The following is a 27,274-nucleotide window of genomic DNA, read 5'->3' as shown; positions in this document are numbered from 1 at the left end:
TAACACCGGTTTTGGTTTAACTCATGATGTTTTCCTTCACCGTAAGTGGTTTGTGCGCACATAATTAGAAAAGTCCATTATTGCACAGCCGGGATTCGATCTCATTGATTAGAGTTGCACAATCAAGCCACTAGGCCAACACTTCTTGTTATGCTAATATGATATTAATCCTTATACGAGTAAATACGGTATTTAATTTTCAATTAAAATTACATTTGAATTAAAAGAAAGACATTTAATGAAGGAGACATTTTATTTTTTTAAGGAGATATCTCCTGTTGGAAATAATTCTGCGACAAAATAATAAGAAAAGTAAAGCGGGGGAAACCGCGAAAATCAGTTGGCTATGAAATCCTTGACATTCTAATTCTAAGCGATGTATTAGTGGGGCTGTGTAAAATGCTATTCACACTTCACGTTCACTAGTCTGTGTAATTTGGATATTGCCTTGATAAATGATAATATCGTAAAATTAAAGTTTTATAAAGTGTAATAATATTAATATTAAGTTTAAAGTATTACTGCTTAAGAATAGAAGCAAGTGGTTAAAAATGTTTCTTACTTTAAAATAAGCATGTTAGGTGATATTCAACTCACTAAACGCTTGATTGTTATTGCGATTGCACTAGGCATTATTTTAGTTTTAAAAGAATACGTGTTTGTATTTTCACAATGACTCAACACAGAGTAGCTTATTTTTATAACCCAGACGTAGGAAATTTTCATTATGGCCCTGGACATCCGATGAAACCACATAGGCTATCCGTAACGCATAGTTTGGTGCTCAATTATGGACTGCACAAGAAAATGCAGATTTATAGACCATACAGAGCAAGTGCACACGACATGTGCCGTTTCCACAGCGAGGATTATATTGAATTTCTGCAGAATGTAACTCCACAAAATATTCAGAGTAAGATTTTATGAGTACATAGTTGTATTAAAGAATAGTTTTTTAAAGCTTTACTACTTTCATCAAATCCTGATGTATCTAGTCCAACAATAGCTACAACTAGCACCCATACCATATCCTGCAATTACCAGCAATTTTTTGTAATTAAAACTCTATTTACAGGTTATTCAAAAGATTTGCTTCACTACAATGTAGGTGATGATTGTCCTGTGTTTGAGGGTTTATTCGACTTCTGCTCTATGTATACAGGAGCCTCCCTTGAAGGGGCAATGAAACTTAACAATAATGCTTGTGACATTGCTATAAATTGGTCTGGTGGATTACATCATGCAAAAAAGTTTGAACCTTCAGGTATGTTGTTATTCTGCTATTCATCTATTTTATTTAGTTCATGTAAATCCGAAGTAAAGTTCACATAATATACTTTGCACTGATCTATCAGCATACAATTTAACAGTAGCAGGTCTTATTTAATTATGTGAGCATAACTTACCATATATTATGTACTTGGTTAATCAAACACAAATATTTTCTTACAGGTTTTTGCTATGTAAATGATATAGTGATAGCTATATTAGAATTACTTAAATTTCACCCAAGAGTGCTATACATAGACATTGATGTTCACCATGGTGATGGTGTTCAAGAAGCATTCTATTTAACCGATAGAGTAATGACAGTGAGCTTCCATAAGTATGGAAATTATTTCTTTCCGGGAACTGGAGATATGTATGAAACTGGAGCTGAAAGTGGAAGGTATTTCTCAGTTAATGTGCCGCTGAAAGAAGGAATTGATGATCACAGCTATGTCCAGGTTAGACACAATACTTGCATTATATATTTAATAATACAAAAAGATAAATAAAATTTCATTTTACTAAGTTATTGTAATTATATTGCAGCATATTATTTACAAACATATAATTTGTTTATTGATAAAAACTAACATGACATATGGGGTATATGTCATGTTACTTGTGGTGTATACCTTATGCGTAATATATATGTATGCATTTGGTAGAACTGATTAATTAATAAAATATTTCAGGTTTTTAAGCCAGTTATATCTAGTGTGATGGAGTTCTATCGGCCAACCGCAATTGTACTTCAATGTGGTGCTGATTCCTTAGCTGGGGATCGACTTGGATGTTTCTCACTTTCAACTCGAGGTCACGGGGAATGTGTGCAATTTGTCAAGAATCTGAATCTCCCCACACTTGTTGTAGGAGGAGGAGGGTAGGTACCTTTGTGACTATTTATTTAACTTAAATAAATTTCTTAATAGTTTTCCTTTATGATTGAACTTGACGTGTGGTGTGATGGTCCTAGGCAAACATTCTGACTATTACTTATATAGTAAAGTTTTGATGTCAGTTCTTGGACCATCTATTAGACTTCCTGACTTCCCTGCCTCCATAACTAAGATCTATATTCTAGAATATTCAACTAAAATCTAGTTTTAAGAATTGTTCAAGCATTTTTATAAAGTTTGATTTGACAATGCTCAATGCTTTGAAATAAGCTTAATGTACATAATTATATAAGCAGTGAAGCGTTATCTCGTATTTAAAATAAGATAAAGATACAGTCAAAACTGTTTATGACGACATCGTTTACAACGACCTATCGGTTATTACAACCAGATTGTATGGTCCCGTCCGAATCCCTAGTAAACTATTCAGTAAACAAACCGCTTATAACAACATCGGATACAGCGACATATCGCTTACAACGACGAAATTTTATCGATATTCATCGGCTATAACGACCAACCGCTTTTCTCAGCAAAACAAAAAAATACAAACGATTTTAAATCTTATTTATAAGCATTGAATGAATATTAGGCATATTATTACCTACGCACTTTCTCCTGCCTCATCCGAACCTCTTCCCGGCCATTTGACCTTGCATACTTTACACATGTTTAGTTTAGACTGTGCAATTGTGCATTTATGTGTTATCATGTCGCAAAAAAAGAGAAAAGTGTTTTCTATTGAATAAAAATCTCATGTCATATGGATAAAATGCAAAAAATATTTGAGACTGGGCTAAAAAAAAAAGTACCAAAATGACTGATTACTTTTGTACCTAATTATTTCGTAATAAATATTTTTGTTTCATTTTCGACTCCTTTACATATTATAATATTAACATACCATATTATAACCCATACCTACCTATTCTAGATAGATAATTATGATAATATAACTATGTACATACATATGTACTGTACTTGTGTATATGACATTGCTTATAACGACTATCGGATATAACGTCGGCAACTATACGGTCCCTTCAATGTCGTTATAAACGGTTTTGACTGTATTATTATATATATTTTAATTATTTTTAACTTGAAAAGGCATCACCCTAAATAGTCAGATAAATGTCTGGACCATGGCGAAGAAGGAATAATGGACTATATAAAGTTTCAAAGAATCTTTTAACTTTAAATTTAATCAATTAAATAGTTAAAAATTGAATACTATTTCAGTTATACCCTCCGTAACGTGGCGCGTTGTTGGACATATGAGACCTCACTTCTAATTGACGAAGATATTTCAAATGAGCTTCCATACACCGAGTATCTTGAGTTTTTTGCACCAGATTTCCAGTTGCATCCTGAAGTATCTGGGTAAGCAAACATTTTCCTCATAATTGAAGAAAGAAAATAGAAAAATACATTCATTTAATTATTAATCAGTCAACCGAAATAATCTACAATTTTTATGTAATTGTGATTATATGTTGATCAATTTAATACTTTTTCAGTAATGGTTTGGATATATAGTTTAATAATATAAAATATATATGTGAAATATGACTAAAAATATCATTTTGTTTCGTGCATGTTACTTGAATATAATTTCTGAGTTAATGAACACCTCGTCTATGTACTTTTAACCAACTTCAAAAGAATAAAAACTTAAAGGAGGTTAAATTCGACAATGTAATTTTGTTTGGTTTATTTTAAAATACCAAATGTTCTTTTTTATATCTCAGACATACTCTTGAAATATATTATGTATTATGTAGTAAAAAAAAAATCTAGTACTGTATAATTATATTGAATCCCTTGTTTTATTTTGCTATATAATTTATAATTGACTAATATGATTCACCTTCTCAAAATTATTAATTACGGTTGTATTTTTTAAATGGTACTTAATGTTTATTTATGAAAATTTAATTTATAGGACAACAAATGCTAACAGTAAGCAGTATTTGGATGCAATAAGCAAATATGTATATGACAATCTGAAGATGTGTCAGCATTCACCTGCCGTACAGATGTCACATATACCAGGTATTATGACTTTCACACTATTGACAGTTCTTATTGTTCGCTCTTTAGCTTTGATTTAAGAACTGGCAATAAATGTAAATTTATTTTGATAAAAAGTAAATTCATCAAATCAAATCTTGCCTTAAAATGATAGTTTATGTTGACAAATTTAGTCTTCGACTTTCTACATACACAACTGTTGAGGCATCTTGACTAAGCCCTCTGTACTATACCTAGATACAATAGTAAACAAACAATTTGTATGAAAATACTTGGCGATTAAAAAGAGTGGCGGAAAGTTTCTTGCCAGTTCTTCTTACCCGCTCTACGCCCTTGACTTGTGAACTGGTAGTAAATGTAAATTTACAATTAATTTAACTTGACGATTCAAAAGTGTACTTCTTTACCCACTTGAATAAGGAAAGTTTGAGTTTGAAATGTTTTCATTAAAATTAAAAGTGTATATTGCTACTGATATGAATAAATTATGTCTGTTGACTTGTCGAGTCACTCAGTCTCAGCAGGCTTACCCTGTATTTTCAATAGTTTTAATCTATTGTTATGTTACCAAGGAGTTCCATTGAAAAAAGGCATCAACATTAAATACATAGTTGATGTTAAGACTAATCAATATTCTATAAAAATTACTATTTTTGTATAGTTTTGTCAATACTCATATACTTTGATTCTATCATGCAAAAATTTAATAGCCTAATTTTTGTTTTTAATTTAGGTTTGTGTCAACATAATAATTATTAAAATTAATTAAATAATCTTGCTAAGAGGTCAATAAATCAAATAGCTTATGTTTTGTTTATTATCTAATAATTATAATAATTTATCAGGTGACTTCTTTCCCGAAGAAGAGAGGATAAAAGAGGAACCAGATCCGGAAATCCGTATCAGTCAAGAGGAAGCAGATAAAATGGTGGAGCCTAAGAACGAGTTTTATGATGATGAGAAAGACAATGACAAGGTAAAGGTCCATCCTTTTTTTTAAACACATTTACTCTTATATTAACTTATGTACGCAGTTATGTTAGTTAAAATCGAAAAAAAAAAAATTCTGACCGAATGTAACCAATGATTATAAATTACTTTTTGTATTTAAAACATTTTTTTTACTAAATCCGATTTGACTTTCATACAAATGTCAATTTAAATATGTATATTATATCTCTTTACCGCATATTAATAATGTTTATATATAATATAGGCCCATAATTTTCAAGTTTCTCAAAAATAGTTTGTTTTATATTTGGGCAAGGTGATTAATTTTTAAGGTAAAGTGTTTTAAATATGTAAAAGCGTATTTTCATATTTCTAATAAAGGTGTTAAAATAAATTGTCTTTATTTTAATTTCAGGAATCAGTACCAGAGAGCAAGGAGTCCTAGCGATCACCTTCGGCCAGCCCGGCCACACCCACTTGACACGGCAAATTAAAAAAGTACTGGCTTCTACTCGGCCAGACTACTGACAGTGACAGTTCAAGTGAGCCTAAAAGTGGTGAAAGTGATGAACTAAAATGACTTATGTGGTAAACTAAAGTGTTATGTACATGTCACCGTAAAATTGTAAAAATCGTTAGATTGTAAACTATCTCGCGAGATTGTAAACTGTCGAAAGATTGTGAACCTCAACGAACTGCTTACAAATTAACCTATTATTATTCGGTAGTTATATGAAATTGTTGGGAAGTAAAATAATTCTGTAATTGACCAAAGAAGTTTGAATGATAACTAAGTTAGTGTAGTATAATCTACCGAATAATAATACGTTAAATTGTAAGCAGTACGCTGAGGTTCACAATCTTTCGACAGTTTATAATCTCGCGAGATAGATTACAATCTAACGGTGTTTACAATTTTACGTTAACATACACGCATGATAATAAAACTCAATATTAAGTGTAGTGTTTTTTCAACATCGAATTAAAGTCGTCCATTAAATTATCTGCTATGGTAGGTGAATATTTTAATTATATATTAAAAGAGTGATTCAACTTGTTGTGAATGAAAACTTATAAAATCATAGCAGTGAAAGACATTTTTAAGCTTGTGAATATAATTAAATATAAATAGCTTAATTGATTGTTAATCATAGACTCTGAGTATGACTAATGTTGTCTTGAGTACTGTCAAATGGTTTGATTGACTGACTAAGTTTAATAGTTTAAAATTTGGACTAAATGTATGGGGAAATATTAATTATAGTATTTGTAAGCTTTACTAGTACTTATCCATATTGATGCATTTTATATTAAGCTATCTTGATTTAAAATGTATTGAAATCAATGAGAATTTTAAATCAAATTGTTGTCTGTAACAGTTTGTCTTGATTCATTCCTATGTTGGCAATAAATTTTATAAAACAAACTGATAACTAAACACTGAAAAGGATGATTCTCTATAAAATAATTATAAGCTAGTTTAAGAATTAATGTTTGTAGTTTTAATACTTGCATATACTTAAGGATGAAAAATTATTGTATATACTAGATTGTACTAATAATAGAATTTTTTCTATACAGGCAATATACTGTTTAAAATATGATACAACTTTTGATGCTTATACTTTTATCTTTGTAAGTTAAAAATGGTGTGGCGGAAACATAAACTAGACATAGTAATGTGATATCCTAGAAGAATTATGATAGTTGGTAAGTGATGCTAGTTTAATATTATTTAACGTTTGCACACATCTGTTGCCACTAACACACAGTGAAGTCAATTAAGGATTTTTTAATAAATGAAAAGTTAAAAAACACAAACATTTGTATACATTTCAAAGAGTTCTTAAACCAGCAACCTTGTGATGGCTTTTAATATACAACTTCATCCTATATAGAAGATAGAAATATGTATCTGTCATATTTATATCTGGAATTATGTTAATTGTAAAATGGGGTGTAATTATATTTCAATGAAATGCTTTAAAAAAATTCTATTATTCTCTTATCATCCTCATTTGAAAGAATTTGTAGGATATGTGAATGAATCTAATATTTTTTAATATATTTATTTGTGCAAAAGTATGATATTGAACTTTTTTCTTGTTTATTGGGGTGAAACATACAGTGGGTTTAGTCAAGATACCCTAACAGTAGTGTATGTAGAAAGTCAATAACTAAATTTATATGAAAATTTGTTGACATAAACTGTCATTTTCATACAAATTTAGTTTTCTATCTTGACTAAGCCCTCTGATCAGTGAGAAATCGCATACAATTTTTAACAATATCCTTATATATATTTTTATATTGTATTAAGATAAGGTTCATGTTTGATTTTAAACTGATGCAAAAATCAGAGTTGTTTTAATAATTTAGACAAATGTAAATAAATATTACACACATCACCCTCTTTTTCTGTATTCAAACTCTTTATTAGTAATGTAATAAAATGTCATTAAAATAAAAAACTTTATTCTAAAGATAAAATATAATTTTAACCTAAATTATAATATATTAATAGCCACCCAGTTTTAAGTCTAGGTTATTATCGGCTATGTATTTGTGTACATCACTCATGTCCTCTGTAAAGTCTACAGTGAATAGTTGCAACATCTCACAACCCTGTATAACTTGTTTTACCACATCCTTTGATACTTCCAATGTACAATCCAACCATAAACTACGTAAATGTTTAAAATATCCCTTTTGTAAGATATATATAAGTGTATTATCAATTGATAATTTTGTTTGAAATTTTAAAGTTAACTTCCGTAAGCACAGTGTACATTCTAGAAAAAAAACTAAAATATCTTCAATACTAAAGCGTTCATTTCCCAATGTCAATACTTCAAGTTGACGAAATATATTTTTTGGTTGGCGGAAAAATCTTGGAATTGAAAGGTAGTTGGACTGAGTTATTAGACATAGAGATGTGAGATTTGGACAACTCGTACCTAAGTTAATGACTTCATCTAAACTTAATGAGTGATCAATCTCCCATAGAGAAAAATGTGTTAGATAACTTCCTTTTACCTCCAAAAGGCGATGCAATGAATCACTGTGAGAAAAAAATGACATGTCTAACTTACTTAACCTTAAGTCACTTAATGCTATTTCTTCCAGTATTGCATCCTTGTTGTTTGCAGACAAATGTGTAATGGACAATTCTTTTAAATGTGGACAAATTTTTACAAGTTTCCGCATACCCTCAGCTGATGCAAAATGACAGTTGATTTTCCTTAAGCTGAGTGGTCCAATGCTGACATCTGTATTTATTAATGTTGAACCTATATCACATGATTCTATTCTCAATTCCTCAAGATAGGGAAGTTCACTGATAAGCATAATAATACCAGCTTGGGAGACACATCTACCTACTCGACTAGCTCTTTCATTACGAGGAGGATCCATTGCTAATATGCGCAAATTTTTAAGATTTGATATATAAGCCAATCCAGAATCTGACACATTCCTAATGAGGACAGATGCATTTATTAGAGATTTACAAATATCTACTCGGGAAACTATGTTTAGCTCTTCAAGTAGAAGACATTTTGAGCCAATCAATTCTAGGATTTCATCTGTACAGATGAATTTTAAATCAAGGACAACCAAATGTGTAAACCGTGGCATAACTTGAACCCAGAAAGTTTGGGGAATACCATTGTCAAGATCACTTTTGCGGAAGATTGACATACTAGGATGAATAAGAACATTGAGTTGTATTCTAGGGTCACCGCGATATCGATAACATCCTCTTTCCAAACATAGTATATCGAACAATCTGAAACAAAACAGAAAGGTAAAGTTTTTTATTTTGTTTACAAAGTATAAAACCACATAATTCAAATAATATATAGTGACAAAACATTATAACATAATGGAAGTAAATTTTGTGTAACAGAATGAACAGGTATACTTTGTATTTGTTATAAATTGTAAATAAAATACAAACCTTGTAGGAAGCAATGACACTAGATATTCCTTCAGTAAAATAATGTGCTTTTCGGATTCTCTACATTCTATATCAGCATAATTTTTTTCGATTATAAAACAACATTCATTAATTAAATTTAGGGAGGTTCTTACACATAATTTGAATAAACTACTCGGTTGTTTACGCGGTGACATACTTAAAAATCCGACATAAATTAATTAAAAAATTGTTAATTTGTAGCGCACAACATTATACTTTAATCTGACAGTAACATAATTTTAATAAAATTTGCCAAAGCCCAATATGAATACACAACACTCCGAAAGTGATAATTTAAAACATAATTATTAATTATATCAAATATTGAAGACTGAAGTAGAGAATAGATCAGATTATGTATATGTATTGACTTATGACTATTGAATAATACAGACTAAAGAGAACTTGAGTCGACCACAGGGCACCGAGACGAGTGACATATATTTATGGAGTAGACGTGAAGTTGACATTCCATTTTTTTCCACATTTGGAGGTGACATTTGACTGTTGACATTTAATATTTAAGAAATAGTCGTCATTCGTCAATTTATATATTATTAGCTACAGCCTACAACAGAATTTTTTAAATATTTTAAAGCACCGCAGTGTTAGTTGTAATTTGCTTTATTTTTGTACATATACGACTGTGATAAGAGGTAAGGTATTTTATGATACTTTAATTCTTCCCGCTGCCTAAACCAGAGTAGTGTAATATCAATCTAGATCTTATTATCATTTCCAGTTGTGTATCAAGATTCTAGAAATTGTTAACTAATAACATTGCGATAAGAGTTGGCAGAATAGGTGGAAGGTTAAAAAATTACATTACAATTACGTAATGCTAATTACATATACATCTCGCATTGATTAGAGCTTTAGATTTATGAGCTAAAAATATTCATCAACCGCATACCGGTATCGCGTTAAAAGGTTAAGTTTAATGGATATGAAAGATAATCTACCGTAATATTATTATATGCAATAGAAATGTGATATATTTAATACAATAGTTTATATCAATTACACATCAGTTTTATACAGATTTTTCTCAGTGTATTTATAATGTTGTGTTATAGTTATCACTTATCACTAAGAGCTAATTTATTTATTGGCACAGAATGTGCACGACCCACCTGCCTATAAGCTAAATTTTGTAAATGTAAATTGACCTTCCATATGTATAATAAATAAATAAAACTATGTGTATTTTGTACAATCAAGTTAATACAACAAAAACATTTCTATATTTAAATTGTTTTTTTTACTTAAAATAGTGCATTAAATATTCATAATAAATATTCAATACAATAAATTTTATTGTATTGAATATATTGATTTTAGGTTAAGGTTATGTCCTAAAAGGTAATAAGATAATTAATGTAATTCTGTACTCAAAGTTGCCATTGAATTGATCTCAAAAGTAATTTAAATTAAATTTTAAGGCAGAAGCATGTGTCAGTTTTATGGTAGCTAATTAGTTTTTTTTTAAACTTTATTCGGATCGATGGTAAACCTATATTACTTTAAATATAAATGTTTACCAAATTACTTTGATAATTATTAACTAGTGTTCTAATTTGTTGAATGCTGTCCTCAATTAGTTGTAGGTCTAATTACAAATGAATACTTAATTTTCTATATTGTTTAGATAAAAAGTCTTATAGCTAGAGTGAGATGAATAAAAATTTTGTGAGATTGTTTATATGCACATTACTAAGTTTAGTCTAATCTAGACTTAGTCTTAGTACACACTAAATATTCAGGCTAAGACAACTGTAAGTTATTAATCTACACTCAAAAACAAATTTGTATCACTGTAATTAATCTATAAAGAATACTTAACTATTTTTAATTATCAGCGATCGGGTATATTATACAACTCAGATCGAATAATCGCGGATGAAACCACAGGCACAGCTCGTTAAAAATAAAGGGATAATAATGATAAGACCAGCATCTAATTGAGGAAAAAATCAATCAGATTCACCAGATTATGCAAAAAAAACTCCGAAATTCTATAGAAATAATGACCATTTCCTTTTCTGCCAACCGTATATAACCTGTAGTTAAACTGGTTATACAACTTTGTTTCACATTTCGCGATCTCCGGTCACCTGTGCATGTCGTGTACGATGGCTCGTGTATTCAAACTGGCGATTCTTTTGTTAATAGCAGACGGCACTATGGTCAATTTTAGGGTGTTTGCGAGAGCCATGTCCACGGTTGCTAAGAACTTTGAGGCCAACGGTGTGGTGCCTGACGTCATCCCGAAGGCGCCAAATGCTTTGGTTACTGTGAGTATTTATCTATACTATATATAATTCTTCTGTGAGTGTGTATGTCACTGAACTTCTCTCAAACGACTGGACCGATTTTGATGAAATTTTTTGTGTGTGTTCAAGGGGATCTGGGAATGGTTTAGATTCACAAATCAGCCCGCCAGATGGCGCTGCAGTCGGTACTTTCATACTTTGCTTTACTAATCGCTTGAAATATCATGCAGGACAACGTCTGTCGGGTCCACTAGTTTTGTTATAATTTTTAGTAAGTTATTTCTGATTTGTCCCTAATTCGCCTAAATCATCAAAGATCAAAAATGCTATGGATTGTTTTTATAATAAACGGAGAGTCAAATTCGATTGATAGGTTTCAAAAACTTTGTGGCTCGTAGATTTTAAAATTTATTTATGCTATTTACTTTATCATAATCATGTTAATGTATTATTTGTATATTTTTGAAATTGGTTTCCGATTTTCCAAATTAAAATCGATGTACATATAGCATATACGCAATTCTGAGGCAGTTTTTGCCGCGCACCTCCTCTTTGTGGAACCAGTTGCTCACTGTATTTTCGAACCAATTCGACAAGAGCGTACCAATTCTTAAAAGGCCAGCAACGCACTTACGATCGTCCATGGCCGGCGGTATACGGTATCAACAGGTAAGGCTCCTGCCCGTTTGCACTCTGTTATATAAAAAAAAAATACAATGTCGTAAAATGAACTAAATAATATTCAACAAATTCGCCTTACTGCCACCTAACGTCAACTTTCTAAAAATGTTTATAAGCCTCGAGGTGTTTTACCTATGTTACATTATCAACTTTCCAAATCAATATCTTAAACTGACAAAGGCTGTTTACAAATCTAAAAATACATATGAATTATCAGTCCTTACGTAACGCACATATTTTCATTTAAAGAACGATGGTCTCAAATAATCTTTTAATAAGATATTCTATATTCAAAATTGTTCAATTTGAATCATGAATTATGTGCGATCATAGTTTTGTGGGATATCGGAATGATTGGCAGAGAAAAGTGTTAGTAGTGAAATAGTTTTTATATGAAGAGAAAAACCTTTATTATTCACAATAAAAAGGATATTTAGGTAAAAACAAGTACACTAGCTCTGGGATTTCCTGTGTCGTGGGCTAGTCTCCTCCTTTTGACATGGTAGCCGGTACTTATAATTTAACTATTGTTGCACGGTAAGAATATTTTCTGTTTCAGCGTTGGTTGAGAAATCATTTTTAATTTGTAATAACTAAGTTTATAAACCCGCCAATCTGTTATTTGTAATAAAATATAATTAGCTTCATCATCGTCAAGGTCAAACGAGAGTTATCTGCAAATCAAAATTACTTCAATTATTTCGTGTTATATTTACGTCTAAACGTTATTTTTAAATGTTTAAAGGCATTTCAGATATTAAGTTCAATTACAATTGTCATAGTGACGGATTTGACTTGAGTTTATGTGTGGGTGCCCCAGATGGGGCAGAGGGCATCCAGCGTAAAAAACTAGCGTTAAGTCTTGGGCAGCTCTCTCAATTTCATTCCATATTGACAGAACCATATCGAAATTGTATACGTAAACATCGTGTATCGCTATTGGCATTTACAGAGTACCACAGCTTAAACAGAAAAACAAGCTGGAAATGGGTTTCATTTTCCGATCATGTTTACAAAACATACACTTTCAAGTGAGAAGTACAACTTCAGTCAGTAGGGGTGAGATTCAGATACACTTTGTATATATTTTTTCAAAAGCTAGCTTCTTTTAAAGAAATTAGGAAATTCCTTAAAAATCGTGTACCGCAACGACTTGACTTGTTTCATCATCTTCTATTTTATCAACAAATTATTAATATTACTTATTGACAAAAGTACTATTATTTGTTAGTGTCTGTAGTAGTTTTTTTAGTGTATTTTTATGTAATTTTGTTCTTCCGAATTAATCTCTTATGTTTGTTTTTTGTTTCGTCTGTAAATATTATTCACTTGTTGTGCATTATTGTTAATTTAGGGTCACCTGTTAGGACAGGTTTTTTTAGTAAATAAATTTTATGAGATCTGATATGTTCCTTTAACCGCGGAAATAGGTAGAAAATACATAAACAGCAAATATTTATCAAAGTACTGTACCTGTAGTTGAGACAGCATATATTAAAATAAAAATGTCAAAAATGATATAATAATTACAATTGTTGTTATTTATCACGGATATCCGATTCATGTTTTTGCTATTAACTCGAAAATTTACCATAAATGCATATCGTTATATAAATATTATAAAATAATCGTTTCCTGTCATGTATCAGCGTGGGTCTATTAAACAAAGCAAGGCCAGGTCTTAGTGTGATAGATGTTATGTGATACTGCCGCCCGTGGACGCGCTCAATGCCTATCCCAGGATGGGGTACTGTTTCAAAGTTCTAGGGTACCTGAAAAAAAAATACGTAGGGTACAGTCCTAAACATTTATTTATGGACATTTTTATTCAATAGGAAGTGGAGAGAGGAGGATATATGTACTATAATTTTTAAATAATATAAAGCAGGTCGCTTCCTCTCGATTGTAAGCTAAGGGTACCGAAACGAATGTGAACTCCGGCTTGGCGAAAGATTGATTATTTGAAATCATATTTTTTTACGAACGAATAAATTAGAAATAATTATTGGTAAAGAGTAGTTTCGTCTAATATTGTGATGGTAATGGGAACACATTATCATTAGCATAGTGTAATAACTAGGCGTAGGCATTCGGAAATTTAAATAAAACCTCTTTGACCTATAGAAACTTGAATTCAATACTTTTGAAGTCTACGTTTCAAGTGCATTTCCGCTATAAACAAAGGTTAACGAAATACATGTTTTTGTAGTACTAACGTAAACCAAAGACGGTTGAGCGTTATCTGTACGAGTCAAGGCTGTACATTTTGGTCACTCGTGCTTCAGTATTTTGCTTATATTATTATACGTAAATAATAAAACTTAAATCCTCGATTATTTAAAGCACCCCGATGACCCAGGAGTCGTACATTTTGGTCCTTCGAACCGGATTTTAACCAGCTACCTATGGATATACAAGCTGTACATTTATAGAACAGATAACATCGAGATATCGAAATTCTAAATTAAAAAAAACTGACACGACAAAATATATTCGTTAAAAGACGCTTGTAGGTTTTTTTTATCCAGTATCAACAGGTTTTAATCGAATTGAAAGGACATTCCTATTACTCAATTTACGCAGTCTTAACTTTATAATACAATAATGCCATTCTGTGTCTTAAGGCCATATCCATTGCTACCTCATAGAACAGAAATAGTTGTTCGGGGACAATAAAACGTTTAAAAACTTAATACCACTAAAATAATTTTTACATGTGACGGATATATACGCGAATTTGTTACGTTATATTACATAATATAATGAAAATGGTCTTCGTTTGAGGCTCAATCACGCCTAAATCGTATCGACATGAAACTACCACCATTCGATGCGAAATTTTTCCTAGATGGTTTATGGCTATTTATTTATTAAATTCTAACGTTCCTTCATTTTTTTATTGCTGTTTTACTTTTATGAAAATTTATCCATACGGACTTCACCGCGGAAACATTCGGGGAGGCTTTCTAGAACCTCTAAACGTCAACATCTGTTAAAAACTCGATTTTCGAAATATTTCAATTTTCTTAGCGGGAAGTTAAAAAGAAGAATAATAAAAATATGAAAAAAATAAAATAATGAAACATAAAATTTATTTTAATTCGTCCAGCAAAGCGGGCGCGAAACGGCTAGTATTACATAACTCGAAAGTTTTTTGTGCATTCGTGATCCGAGAGAAATTGCAAATAGAAAATAATAAAAAGGTATCAATATGTATTAATATGACGGTTGCAAATATTGTATCAATAAAACTTATTAATATCAATTATAAAAAAATTGTGTATTTGTAGAAATTGAAAAAAAAAGTTATTAAAATCGCTTAATAACAGACGCTTATTGTTGATTGCAAACTCAAAAACCAAAGTCAACGATTTTAAACTGGTTTACACATAAAACGATGTGGGTCCGTCAAGAAAAGAGCGTACCAATTCTTAAAAGACCGACGACGCACTCGCGGGCGTTCTGGCATTGAGATTCTATTTGGCGGCGTTATCACTTAACATCAGGTGTGCCTTCTGCCGGTACGCCCCCGTTTTTATAAAAATAACTATAGTTCCAGTAGTGATTTAGTTGGCCGCGTCTGTGGTCACGGTGGTGAGAACGAAAGTCAAAACTTTAATTGTGATTGGACAAAGGAAATGACGTGTAACGTGTCTTCGTGTTGGCGAATCACACAGTACTTGTGGTTCTTAGTTAAAATTAACCAGGGAATAAAATAACTAATAAATATAGTTGTTATATTGCAGTAAATAACCATATCAGAGGAACTTAAGACACACCAAACCATAATTTAAATTTACCAAGAGATTAATTGGTTCCAGGTTAAGTATCAGAGTGGTGTGGAGGTGAAAGAAGGCAACGAGCTGACGCCAAGACAGGTGAAGGATGTGCCAAGTGTCAGCTATGATGCCAGCCCTGATAGCTTCTACACCTTGGCTATGACCGGTATGTTTATTACTTACAGCTTTGTGGTGCTGTGCATTTTGAAGGCTCATCCAAAACTTCATTAATTTTTTTGGAGCTGGCTTTTTACTGTAAAAATTAATATAAATAGCCCGGCAAGCGAAATATACAACTTGATCTCTCTCTCTTTTGAAATCTAATTTTACAAATTCTGTAGGTATTTTAGGCAAACAGTTGACAGGACCAAATTTCAAAATTATGAATAATTTATAAAATATTAATGATTTCTTAAAGCACACAATCATAAGTACATAGCTATGGTTATTATTGTATTAGTTACAATACGAGGGGAGGTCCAAAAGTTCGTGGAATGGAGGGGATGGAGTGGGGATAGGGGCGCTCGCTTAGTGTCATACTAATTGGGGACTCATAATTAGTAGGTATATAAATGGAGTTTCAGCCCTATTGCGTCATTCGTTTACGAAAACTCGCCTGCTAAACACGTCAATCCGGAAGAAAACTGAAACTATGGAGAAAATTGAACACCGTGCTGTCATTAAATTCCTTACCAAGCAAGGAAAGAACGCTCAGACCATTTTGAATGAAATGGAAACTGTTTACGGGGAACAGTGCCCTAGTAAATCAATGATTTACAAATGGCATGGTCTTTTTAAACATAGTCGGGAGTCGATTGAAGACGACCCCCGCTCAGGAAGGCCAGTTGAGGCCACCACATCAGACATCGTCGAAAAAGTGGAAAATATTGTACTGGAGGACACCCGTTTGAAGAAAAAACAGTTATCTGCATTAGTTGGAGTATCAGATACCACAATTTTGCGAATCCTACATGACCACCTGGGTATGACAAAAGTCAGTGCAAGATGGGTACCGAGAATGCTCACGCCGCTTCAAAAACAGCAGCGCGTCGAAGCGTCAAAACATTTTTTGGAGTTGTGTAGCGACGATCCTGGATCGATTTTGGAGCAAATTGTTACCGGCGATGAAACATGGGTTCATCACTTCGAGCCTGAGTCCAAACAAGAGTCCATGCAATGGCATAAAAAGGGGACACCACCGCCAAAGAAATTCAATGTGTCGGAGTCGGCTGGAAAGTTGATGGCTACTGTTTTTTGGGATTGTGAGGGGATAATACTGATTGATTATAAAGAAAAGGGCAGGACCATAAACGGAGAATACTACGCAACAATACTAGAAAAATTAAAGGATGCCATCAAAGAAAAACGTCGGGGAAAATTGACCAAGGCTGTGTTGCTCTTGCAAGACAACGCGCCGGTTCACAAGAGCAAAGTTGCAATGGCTGCTCTACACACGCATGGCTTCGAATCACTAGTCCACCCACCCTATAGTCCAGATCTGGCCCCAAGTGATTTTTATTTGTTTCCCAATTTAAAAAAATACTTAAGGGGAAGGAAATTTTCCGACGACAATGAGGTAAAGGAGGCAATTTTGGCTCATTTTGAGGGAAAAGATAAAAAATATATTTACGATGGTTTAGAAAAATTAATTCATAGATCTAATAAATGTATTCAGCTTAAGGGTGATTATATTGAAAAGGAAAAATAAATTTACTGTTTCATTTTTACTAAAACCCTTTCATTCCACGAACTTTTGGACCTCCCCTCGTATTTCGACTAAGGGTCCTTCTAAAAAAGAGCGTAATTTATAAAAGGACTCTCCGGAGTGTCCATCACTTAACATCAGATGAGCCTCCTGCCCGATTGCCCCTTTGTATATTGTATATAAAAAAAATATTGTCTGACGACTCATTGGTCTAGTGGTTAGTACCCCTGACTGCGAATCCATGGGTCCCGGGTTCGATCCCCGGCTGAGGCGAACATCGATGTGATGAGCATTTGGTGTTGTTCTTAGGTCTTGGGTGTTTAAATATGTATTTATATGTATATCTATCTATAATATGTATGTATATCCGTTGCTTAGTACCCATAACACAAGCTTCACCAGCTTAGCATGGGACTAGGTCAATTGGTGTGAATTGTCTTTAAAAAAAAAATATTATTAGTAGCTTTAAAGTAAATTAATGAAATAATTTTTGTAATAAACTGATCGTTAAAGTTTTATTCTATTAGACCCAGATGCACCTTCCCGCAAAGAGCCAAAATTCCGTGAATGGCATCACTGGTTGGTTGGAAACATTCCCGGGCAAAACATCGCCTCGGGTGAGACATTGTCCGCCTACGTCGGGTCTGGGCCTCCAGAGGGCACTGGTCTCCACCGATACGTGTTTTTGGTGTACAAGCAACCATCTAAGTTGACATTTGATGAGCCAAGACTACCTAACACGTAAGTTTGGTTTTACTAAGTTTTTAGGAAGAACACAGCAAACAGCTCACATGAGCACATCATACTGCCACAATTCTTGCGAGTGCTTCGGCATTTTAGTGGTAGACTCTTTCCTTGAAAAATTGGCATTTAAATAGGTTTGGACATGCTAAGTTCTTCTTCAAATGATAAGTCATAAAGACACAAAAAAATGCTAAAATGAAATCAATCAACAATATCTTATTTAGTAATTTATGCCTTACTGATAATGTGAAATTTGTTGCGATTAAAAAATTACACGCGGTATAAATCACGACGCGGTTTTTGTTGACAGATGACAACTGACACTTGATGGACGTTTTTTTAATTTCTCTTATTTTATTTTGCATTTGAAAGCAAAGCCGTATTTTAAACGTGTTCATTTTTGTAGCACTAGTTTTAATCTCTATATATGTATATAAAATTCTCGTGTCCAATATGTTCGTTCCCATACTCCTCCGAAACCGCGCGACCGATTATTATAAATTTTTATATGAATATTCAGTAAGTCTGAGAATCGGACATCTATATTTCATCCCCCTAAATGTTAAGGGTGGTCACACCCCTAAATTTTTAGTTTTATTTTTTAGACAAAACTTTTTGTTTTTATTTTTTATGATACAAAAATACATGTTGTATGTACTTAATTATTGTCACCCCTCTACGATCAACTCCTGTTTTTTTTTTTATAATAGTAGATAGTTCTTTATATTGAACTAAAAAAAATGTTTCTTAGAAATAATATACATGGCTAAACGTTTGACGGACCAGCTAGTATTTTATAACTATATTTGCAATTTTATCATTTTTATATATATCATTGTAAATAGCTATACTCAAATAATAATATAAGTGCCTGACAAATCGATTTACTTATTAAGGCAAGGTTTTCTCAAGATTGTTTGCCTTCACACGTAGAAAGAAATATCCTTTGCACAGCTGGGATTTGAACGCACGAAGCAACTCTGAACTATAATCAATATAATGAAAATCTCTGCTGGTAGAAATTGATGTATATCGTGTGGTGGGATAATAGGGGATAATCAGTTGAAACAACTCTTCGATGTAAAAAAAAACGTGTGCGTACTTATGTAAACGCGTTAGAAGTTATACTTTTTTGGCGTAACAAAATAAAAAACGACACTAACAATAGAAAAAAGGTATTTCATACATTGAAAGTTTTATTATACCGCATTATCTTGTTAAATATAGTTTATTTAAATATCACAAAAAAAATATTTCTACATAATTAAAGAAATGGATTTTTTTTATTTTAGCATGCACTTATACATATTGATATTTATATTTACTATTTAATTTAGGTCCATTGGTTCAGTAGTTCAGTATGATACAAATATTATTGTAGAAACATTCAATAGTTGTATATAAAAAAAAAATATTCTCATCATATTTCCTTAACGCGCCAAAAGAAGTATAACTTCAAAAATATTTATTTTCTTAAGTAAATTAATTCACAAGTATAATCTTAATATATATAAATTACGTGTCACGTTGTTTGTCCGCTATGGACTCCTAAACTACCGATCCGATATCAATCAAATTTGCACACCGTGTGTAGTATGATCCAACGTAAAAGATAAGCTTACATCTCACTTTATACCTGCAATATTATTTTATTGCAAAATATTTGTTTATTATTTGGTAGTCACAATTCTAACAGATGGCGCTGTGTTGAAATGACCAACGTTCCACATAAGCTACAATTTAATGGCATTACCACCAAAAAAGCATGGTGGTCCCCATGACTGGTGTTCTCCTACCGTTTCCCTTGAATAGTTTACTACTATGTAATATAACAAAAACCTTAGCCACAGCAACGCTTGGCCGGTCTGCTAGTATAATATAAGGTTATTAAATTTCTGGTTTGAATTTCAGATCCAGTGACAAACGTGGAATGTTCTCTATCGCCAAGTTTGCGGAGAAATACAAATTGGGTGATCCCATTGCGGGTAACTTCTACGAAGCCCAATACGACGATTACGTTCCTGAGCTCTACAAGCAGCTCGGTGCCTAAATATTTAAAACCCGGTGTTAAATAATCAACACATTTTACGACATTTTTTTTAAGTACGAAAACAATAAAATTTACTGAAAATTATTGCTATTCATATGTAATGCGTGAATCGGAATATATTTTCTATATTATTTGCTGAACTTGTACTTTTAATGTCGTGAAACCGGGTTATAAGTGCATTTGTGTCTAAAAGCCTTGTATCCGCTGATAAAATTGGCGGTTAGATTTAAGAAATCCATTAAAGATGTATTAAGCTATATGTTTGTTTTTTTGTAGTGTAATCGGTGATTAGTAAAGAAAGCAAAGAAATATTTCTAAATTTGTTGAACTTGAACGTTTAATGTCTCATTTGGATCAGTTAATGATCTCATTTGTAGGTTATATATGGGTGTCGAAAAGCCTTGTATCCGCCAACTATTTTTTATCACAGATAATTTAATTTTTAAATATAAATCAGCAAAAGGCCAAGTATTTGCTAATACTAACTTGGTTACTAAGACCGCGATAAGCGATTAAGTCCTGTAGCTTATAATATTATTTCGCCTATTAAACACGTCGTTGGAAAATTTTCTTCAGTCATATAGATCCGCTTTCTTTGCGCTCTCTTTCAGGTCAAAGGGTAACTATGCGATTTGATAAACGTAAATAATACTTTGCGTTATATCTCCAAAGCCATCGTTTTTCACGATGTTTTCTACGTATGTGCGTTATTAAAAAAAACACATGATCTCGGGAAACACACGGGTTGGGACGCACAATTTGATTTACGTTTATTGAATCAGCTATTAAGCTTTTAGTAAATTATAGAAATTAGTTTAATCTACAAATTTCTTAAACTTCTGAGTTTATTACTCATACGATAACAAGGTGTTGTTAAATCAGACACGACAATAATTTTATTTATTTATTCACGTGCATTTGTCATTGTTCAATGTCGAGAGGTGCGGTTCAAATATTTTAGCTGTGGCGTATTTGTGCATAAAACTTATTTCAATATCACGTCTATTATAATGCTAAAAAAGCGGAAAGTAACTAGACATGTTACTGTAACATAACCAATATAGTAGCTGTACCACTCAGTACCTGTTAACAAAAACATTGTTTATTATCGAATGCCATTGCAATAACAATTAAGCTCATCGAAATCTTTATTGTGTGAGCTTTCTGTTCATTCCTTTGTAATAAACTTGTAATTTTCGTAAATTTTATAAAATGACTAAACTTTAAAGATGTTTTATAAACTTATATTTTATATCAAATCATGATCAGAACTTGTATGCAAGCGAAGCAGTAAGGTTTTTTATTCTTCGAGTTTTAAAAATATAAAGTATAGTAAATTTTACTATTATATATTTTAGCTTATCACACACAGAGTTCATTAGCAGTAAACAGTTGTTAGCATGTGAGTTTCTTTGTGTAATAGGAGGCAAAGGTTTCAGGCTCACCTGATTTTAAGTGATACTGCCGCCCATGGACACTCACATTGCCAGAAGGCTTGCAAGTGCGTTGTCGGCCTTTAAAGAATTGGTACGCTCTTTTCTTGAAGCACCCTAAGTCGAATTGGTTCGGAAATATTTCAATGGGCAGCTGGTTCCACATCGAGATCGTGCGCGGCAGAAATTGGCTTGAAAAACGCTCAGTTGTGGAACGACGGACGTCAAGGTGATACGGATGGTATTTTGTATTCTGCTTAGACGTCCGATGATGACTTAGTAGCAGGTATTATCCGAACACTCCATGATAAAGGCGGTAGATGATGCTGAATTAATATGGCTGGATTAAATCTGCATTAATTTTGTTTTACAAGGTCTTAATACCAATATTGTATCAATCTTTAGCTAATATGTCGACTGTAGGACTAGAAAACAAACGATATTCTTACAGCCGTGACGAGTGGTCTTCCTATATTGAAGACTCCAAAAGCGGAGTAGACCGGCCGGTTGAGATGTAGCATTTTCAAAAGATGTCGGAGCTCATTTAGCTGATCTAAATCGTTCCTTTCCAGAGCTTCGTTTAGTGCCCTGCTGACTAGTAATGTCGTCTTTCTTAACTGGAAAATAGGTGTAAAAGTAGACATTTGCAAATAGAGAACTTATCATCTATCTATAAATTAATTTAATATAAAACCATAACCAGCTCTAGGCGAAATTGATTTTCCTGCAATCATTGTTTCGGGCCTCTGTAGCAAAAAAAAACCATACATACACTTGCTATAAAAATATATGTGATATATGAATAATAATAAAAACTGGTGTTGTCTATGGAACAGTAATTTTTATATATATCTATAAAGTATGCTTATTGTTAGCGTGATATATAGTCTACTGTGTGTATATATGGTCTCTGCAGTGAGTCTATGGAATTCACTTCCTGTCTCTATTCGCTTAGCTCCTCTTTCTTCCTTTAAATATCTACTGCGCAGACTACAGATATTACCTTACCACATTGTATCCCCAACTCTCGTACTAGCTGATATGAAATCTAAAATCATCATGAATCATGTGCCCTTTTTATATTGTACTGTTCACTGTTTACTTATATTTTAATTGCTTTGTTTTGTTCCCTTCGTTTTGATTATATGTCTTATTTTTTTGCACTTCTTGCTTACCTTAGCTATTTTTTTAAAAGTGGTTGCCTGGAAGGGATCGCTCGAAAGCGGTAAGGAAGCCAGCCTTTCTTTTCATTTAATTATGTCAATTAAGTGTTAATAAATAAATATATAAAATGAACTTACCTCGACTTGAGCTCTGTACGATGGTTCAACAAAAAGCATTAGCTGAGTTCCCGTCGTAACAGCAACAATAATGTTATGCAATGTAAACGCAACAAGAGCCATGCTGGCACCTGCGATGTATTTTACGTTATTTAAAGCCGTATTCAGAGTACAATAAATGGTAGATTATTTTGATTAATTGCATCCTGTAGCTTACGAAAATAATTATAAGTGAGTGTCATTCCTATTATTAATTAAAGGGGTTACCTAGTTTTTTGAAGTGAAACTTCTTTATCGGGGTTGGAAAATTTTTTTGTGTAACATATTTTCGTTACGCGTCACATTTTTCGGTTACGCGTCACATGTTTCGGTTACGCGTCACATTTGACCGTTACGCGCGTCTTTTTCTTGTCCCTACCAGGGTTGATTCAAAGAGATTCTAAACCATTAATAACAAAAATGTATAATAACGATAACAATGATACTAAAAATTCTATTACAATTTATGAAATTCTGTAATAATCTTAGTGGTAATAAGGTAAAATGAAATAATTGTAATATTTGTATTCAAGTCTGTGATATTAAAAGCCTTTTGTTAAACTTTATCTAATTTAACTTTATTTAACCAATTTCTGTAAAGTTGCGTATAGATAAATTTCGAAAAATAAGGTCATAAAGAAGTTTCACTTCTAACGTGTGTACACTAGTACACGCACATTTTTGTTTTTATTTATTTATGCTCTCAAACATCACACATGTTCAAATAATCTATCTTCTAATGCATAAAATTCTAGTGTCACAATGTTCGTTCCCATACTCCTCCGAAATGCCTCGACCGATTCTTATGATATTTTTTATGCATATTCAGTAATTCTGAGAATCGGCTACTATCTATCTTTCAAACCCCTAAGTGATACGGGGTGTCCACCCCAATTTTTTTTATCAACGATCAACCTCTACTTTTTGTTATACCTATAGTAGATACTCGTATGTAGTTATTTTTATTTAACTAAAAAATGTTTCCTAGAAATAATATACATAGCAAAACAACGTTTGCCGGGTCAGCTAGTGACTTATGGAAATATGTTGGAAAAATGATATACACGTGTGAAATTGACAAGAGAACTTGTTGAAGGCGCAGAGCTAAGCAGATCATCCTCACAATCGAAGAAGTTGCATGGATCTAGTAATAGATTATTTTGATTTATAAATATTATTTTTACAGTACACTATAATTACTACACTATACGTACATGTATAGTGTAAATAAATTATGCGTTGTATTAGTATGTAACACTAATAGTTCGTAGGGATTTACCACATTTTTTAGGAAACAGAGACAAGATTACTTCATAAAAATAATTCTGTGTAATTAAATACTCTTTTGTGTCTGTGATAAAAAAAAACAGGTAGTTTTTGAAGGGTTCAATGATACACATTAAGTTTTTAATAATAAGAGGACGGTATAGATATAATATTAAAAAATAGGTTGGCCTTACAGGCAGGGGCCGCTTTTTAGCATAGCTAATAAAATTCTAATAAATGTCAATAGATGCGGATTAATTCATATTATTGTTATAATATTGCAATGTCTCGTACACTTACCAGTAGTAATGTAGTCACCGTACTGCAAGACATTAAACAGACTTACACCTAAATTTAAACCCAGTTTAAAAACATAGATAAGTAACACGATGTCTTCACTATCATTCAGTTTTCTTGCTAAACAACAGTAGTTAACATAAGTGCGAGAAATGGACCGAATTCTCCCATCAGTCTTTGTGTTTTCCGTTTTGGTTTCAGCGGCACCTGTGTTATTAACTAATTTTAAATGGTGTTGCCTCTGTGTGTACCTACACAGGGTGATTGGTTTATTATTTATAGTAATCGTATTAGTTGGCAAAAATACCAGAAAAAATAGTCAACTAAATTAAAAAATCACTACATAAAACGAACAATAATAATTATGAATTATAATAAATAAACGGAAAATAATAAACGGCGCAAATATAAGAGTCTTTCCTCCCACTTCGATTTTGTTCCCTTTGGAGTAGAGACTCTTGGGCTGTGGGGTTCAAATGTACAGGCGCTAATTAAAGATTTAAATTGGTGCCTGGTAGATAGTACCGGTACCCAGAGTTGGTGCTTTTATCAACGAATAAATATCTCAATACAGCGAGGAAATGCTGCCAGCGTTAAAGGTACACTGCCACAGAGACCAAACTTGTTGAATTTGTTTAAATTTTCTTTTTATTCATTTTTAATTATTTTTATTATTAGGTTTAGAAAATTCTAAATACTGTATATTTGATTGTTATAATTAATTATATTAAACAGTACACACATTCTGTAGTCGAATAAGAATTATCGCGGAAAACAAGTTTCTTGTATCGCCTACCTATGGAGCGTCGATGTTTTAATGGGGTTGTCCGTTTTAATGCAATATAATGCATCGGTGGTGCATTGGTCTTTGTATTCACCTAAGTTTTAAATCTATTCGATGTCCTGGTACACAAAGTTTCCACCACACAATTGCAAACTGTTTTTTTATGATTATGTACATACAATAAATAAATTTAAAATACTTGCTCTGACTATCTATTCTAAAAAACATTAGTAAGACTCTTCTTACCAAAAGTGCCAGCAGGTGTCAGGCCAAAGCAGTCGATAGTTGGGCTAATATTACGGTTCCCAAGGAGCACTGGTTTCTTATACAAAATTACGTTAGAAGGTGGTACATTATCTGAAATATGAGTTGTTTATTTAAACTTGCGGTGAAGTGAGTGATACGTCCATGCGTAGGCCTGTGAATAAATTGATTTTTAATTGTGCTCAAAACAAAAGGCAAACGAGGAAATTAAGGATAAGATTCAGAAATGTTAATGCTCAAAGATTAATACTTAATGAACACTCAGAAATGTCTTTCCGCCTACTAGAAGGGACTTTTAATACAAATTCACAATGATTTTGTCGCTTTTCATAATGAGATACTAAATCTAGAATACTTCTTTCATTAAGTATGTACATTTTTCTCACTCAGGCTTTCTTAGTTTTATAAGCTTGAAGATTTCCTAAATCGTCCGAGTCACGCTCCGACAGTATAGCTAGACGCAGGCACTCTCTTCAATCTTTTGGTCCTTCGAGTTTGGTCGTCCGGATGATGGTATAATACTTGCGTGATGACCCAACAAACCAGCAGTTGGATGTTTTTCCACGGCGCCTATCTTCAGAAAAACGCAAACGCGATCAACTGAATGCGAAAGACCCGTTATTCCCGGTCTCGAAGGACCAATATTTTCGAAAATCATCACGCTTAAAAAACTAAGAAAGCCTAAGTCAGTCTTGGCTCGTACAAAGTACTTCATGCGTATTATTTTAAAAATAATAATAATGAACACAAATAATGCTATATGACATGTGACCACCACCTATTTATCTTGTACAAAAAGAAAAGAAAGTTGTTTAAAATTTTCCTTGGTGCAAAAATTTTACCTTGTACAGTCCTTACCTTTAAAAATTTCCTCTAGATCCTCATTCATGCTGGCGAGAAGAGTGTGTATGAGAAGAGCAACGAGAACAAAATGAAATCCCGATATAGCACACGCATACCGAATGCAAAACGTCAACATGAACAGTTTAATATTCTCTGAAAATATTTCTAGATATATTGAAGTTCTTTCTGCAGCTGACATATTAGACATCGTATAAATATTTGTAGATGTTGCTTTTTAAGGTTCTCTTCAAACAAACAAATATATGAAAACTTTCTGTAACGTTTTTTAATATTATATGTCTCATATTGAAAAAACAAGAAACAGTTTAAAAACGCCTTTAAAGATTTACTGAGCAAATTTGTAAATCTGTATATTACACGATAAAGTCAAAAATTTAGTACTTTTACCTAATATAGGTTGCTCTCCATCATATAAATCGAAAATGTATTTGATGATGTATACGATAACCAGAAATATCGTGAGAGAAACAATAAAATAGTAAAATTTCTTCTTCTCCTTTTTCTCGGGTGTATATCTGGATCTTTTTTCCTTAATCTGTAATTTATTTAGATATTTATTAACAACGCGCCAACAACGCTATATAATAATATCAGGATATAAGAAAGAAAGATGTTATAAATTTTATAACCAACTAGCGGATCCGACAGACGTTGTCCTGTACACACCTCTAACATAGATTTTTATC

General features: G+C 32.3%; 3 protein-coding genes and 1 long non-coding RNA gene across 7 annotated transcripts; 2 read left to right on the top strand and 2 right to left on the bottom strand.

Annotated features, from left to right (window-relative positions):
• The first annotated feature begins 408 nt into the window (after positions 1-408).
• Positions 409-5,759, top strand: LOC125053994 (histone deacetylase 3). Its single transcript, XM_047655639.1, has 8 exons — positions 409-913; positions 1,076-1,264; positions 1,453-1,727; positions 1,962-2,149; positions 3,408-3,548; positions 4,111-4,220; positions 5,045-5,175; positions 5,566-5,759. Exons 1-8 carry the CDS (start codon positions 673-675, stop codon positions 5,593-5,595), a joined length of 1,305 nt encoding a protein of 434 aa, XP_047511595.1. The 5' UTR covers positions 409-672; the 3' UTR covers positions 5,596-5,759.
• Positions 5,760-7,608: 1,849 nt separating this feature from the next.
• LOC125053993 lies at positions 7,609-9,501 on the bottom strand. Of its 2 annotated transcripts, XM_047655638.1 has the most exons (3): positions 9,363-9,499; positions 9,109-9,299; positions 7,609-8,937 (listed from the first exon to the last, which is right to left on the bottom strand). In XM_047655638.1, the coding sequence occupies exons 2-3, from the start codon at positions 9,282-9,284 to the stop codon at positions 7,668-7,670; spliced, it is 1,446 nt and encodes a 481-aa protein (XP_047511594.1). In that variant the 5' UTR covers positions 9,285-9,299; positions 9,363-9,499; the 3' UTR covers positions 7,609-7,667. The 2 variants fall into 2 exon arrangements, with proteins under 2 accessions (XP_047511594.1, XP_047511593.1); XM_047655637.1 differs by having other exon boundaries at positions 9,109-9,501.
• A 157-nt stretch (positions 9,502-9,658) lies between these two features.
• Positions 9,659-20,618, top strand: LOC125053997 (protein D2-like). Of its 3 annotated transcripts, none has more exons than XM_047655643.1 (5): positions 9,659-9,785; positions 11,327-11,423; positions 15,905-16,028; positions 18,095-18,308; positions 20,223-20,618. In XM_047655643.1, the coding sequence occupies exons 2-5, from the start codon at positions 11,343-11,345 to the stop codon at positions 20,359-20,361; spliced, it is 558 nt and encodes a 185-aa protein (XP_047511599.1). In that variant the 5' UTR covers positions 9,659-9,785; positions 11,327-11,342; the 3' UTR covers positions 20,362-20,618. The 3 variants fall into 3 exon arrangements, with proteins under 3 accessions (XP_047511599.1, XP_047511598.1, XP_047511597.1); XM_047655642.1 differs by having other exon boundaries at positions 9,663-9,785; positions 11,302-11,423; XM_047655641.1 differs by lacking the exon at positions 9,659-9,785 and having other exon boundaries at positions 11,207-11,423.
• A 634-nt stretch (positions 20,619-21,252) lies between these two features.
• LOC125054040 lies at positions 21,253-25,806 on the bottom strand. The gene is made up of 5 exons (XR_007117656.1): positions 25,707-25,806; positions 24,680-24,883; positions 23,096-23,205; positions 22,244-22,411; positions 21,253-21,444 (listed from the first exon to the last, which is right to left on the bottom strand). It is a non-coding gene; the product is annotated as an uncharacterized LOC125054040 (long non-coding RNA).
• Positions 25,807-27,274: the final 1,468 nt, after the last annotated feature.

This window comes from Pieris napi, chromosome 11, assembly GCF_905475465.1.
Source record: "Pieris napi chromosome 11, ilPieNapi1.2, whole genome shotgun sequence".
Taxonomy (NCBI): Eukaryota; Metazoa; Arthropoda; class Insecta; order Lepidoptera; family Pieridae; genus Pieris; species Pieris napi.
This window is presented reverse-complemented; position numbering and strand designations above follow the sequence as displayed.

What these genes read in the sequence shown, in the direction of transcription:
- LOC125053994 (XM_047655639.1), top strand. Translation starts at nt 673, where the DNA reads ATGACTCAACACAGAGTAGCTTATTTTTATAACCCAGACGTAGGAAAT. An exon ending in CTTGTTGTAGGAGGAGGAGG is followed by an intron (nt 2,150 to 3,407) that starts GTAGGTACCTTT and finishes ATACTATTTCAG; the next exon opens with TTATACCCTCCGTAACGTGG. An exon ending in ACAGATGTCACATATACCAG is followed by an intron (nt 4,221 to 5,044) that starts GTATTATGACTT and finishes ATAATTTATCAG; the next exon opens with GTGACTTCTTTCCCGAAGAA.
- LOC125053993 (XM_047655637.1), bottom strand. Translation starts at nt 9,284, where the DNA reads ATGTCACCGCGTAAACAACCGAGTAGTTTATTCAAATTATGTGTAAGA. An exon ending in GTGTCATTGCTTCCTACAAG is followed by an intron (nt 8,938 to 9,108) that starts GTTTGTATTTTA and finishes GTTTTGTTTCAG; the next exon opens with ATTGTTCGATATACTATGTT.
- LOC125053997 (XM_047655641.1), top strand. Translation starts at nt 11,250, where the DNA reads ATGTCGTGTACGATGGCTCGTGTATTCAAACTGGCGATTCTTTTGTTA. An exon ending in CGCCAAATGCTTTGGTTACT is followed by an intron (nt 11,424 to 15,904) that starts GTGAGTATTTAT and finishes AATTGGTTCCAG; the next exon opens with GTTAAGTATCAGAGTGGTGT. An exon ending in CTACACCTTGGCTATGACCG is followed by an intron (nt 16,029 to 18,094) that starts GTATGTTTATTA and finishes TTATTCTATTAG; the next exon opens with ACCCAGATGCACCTTCCCGC.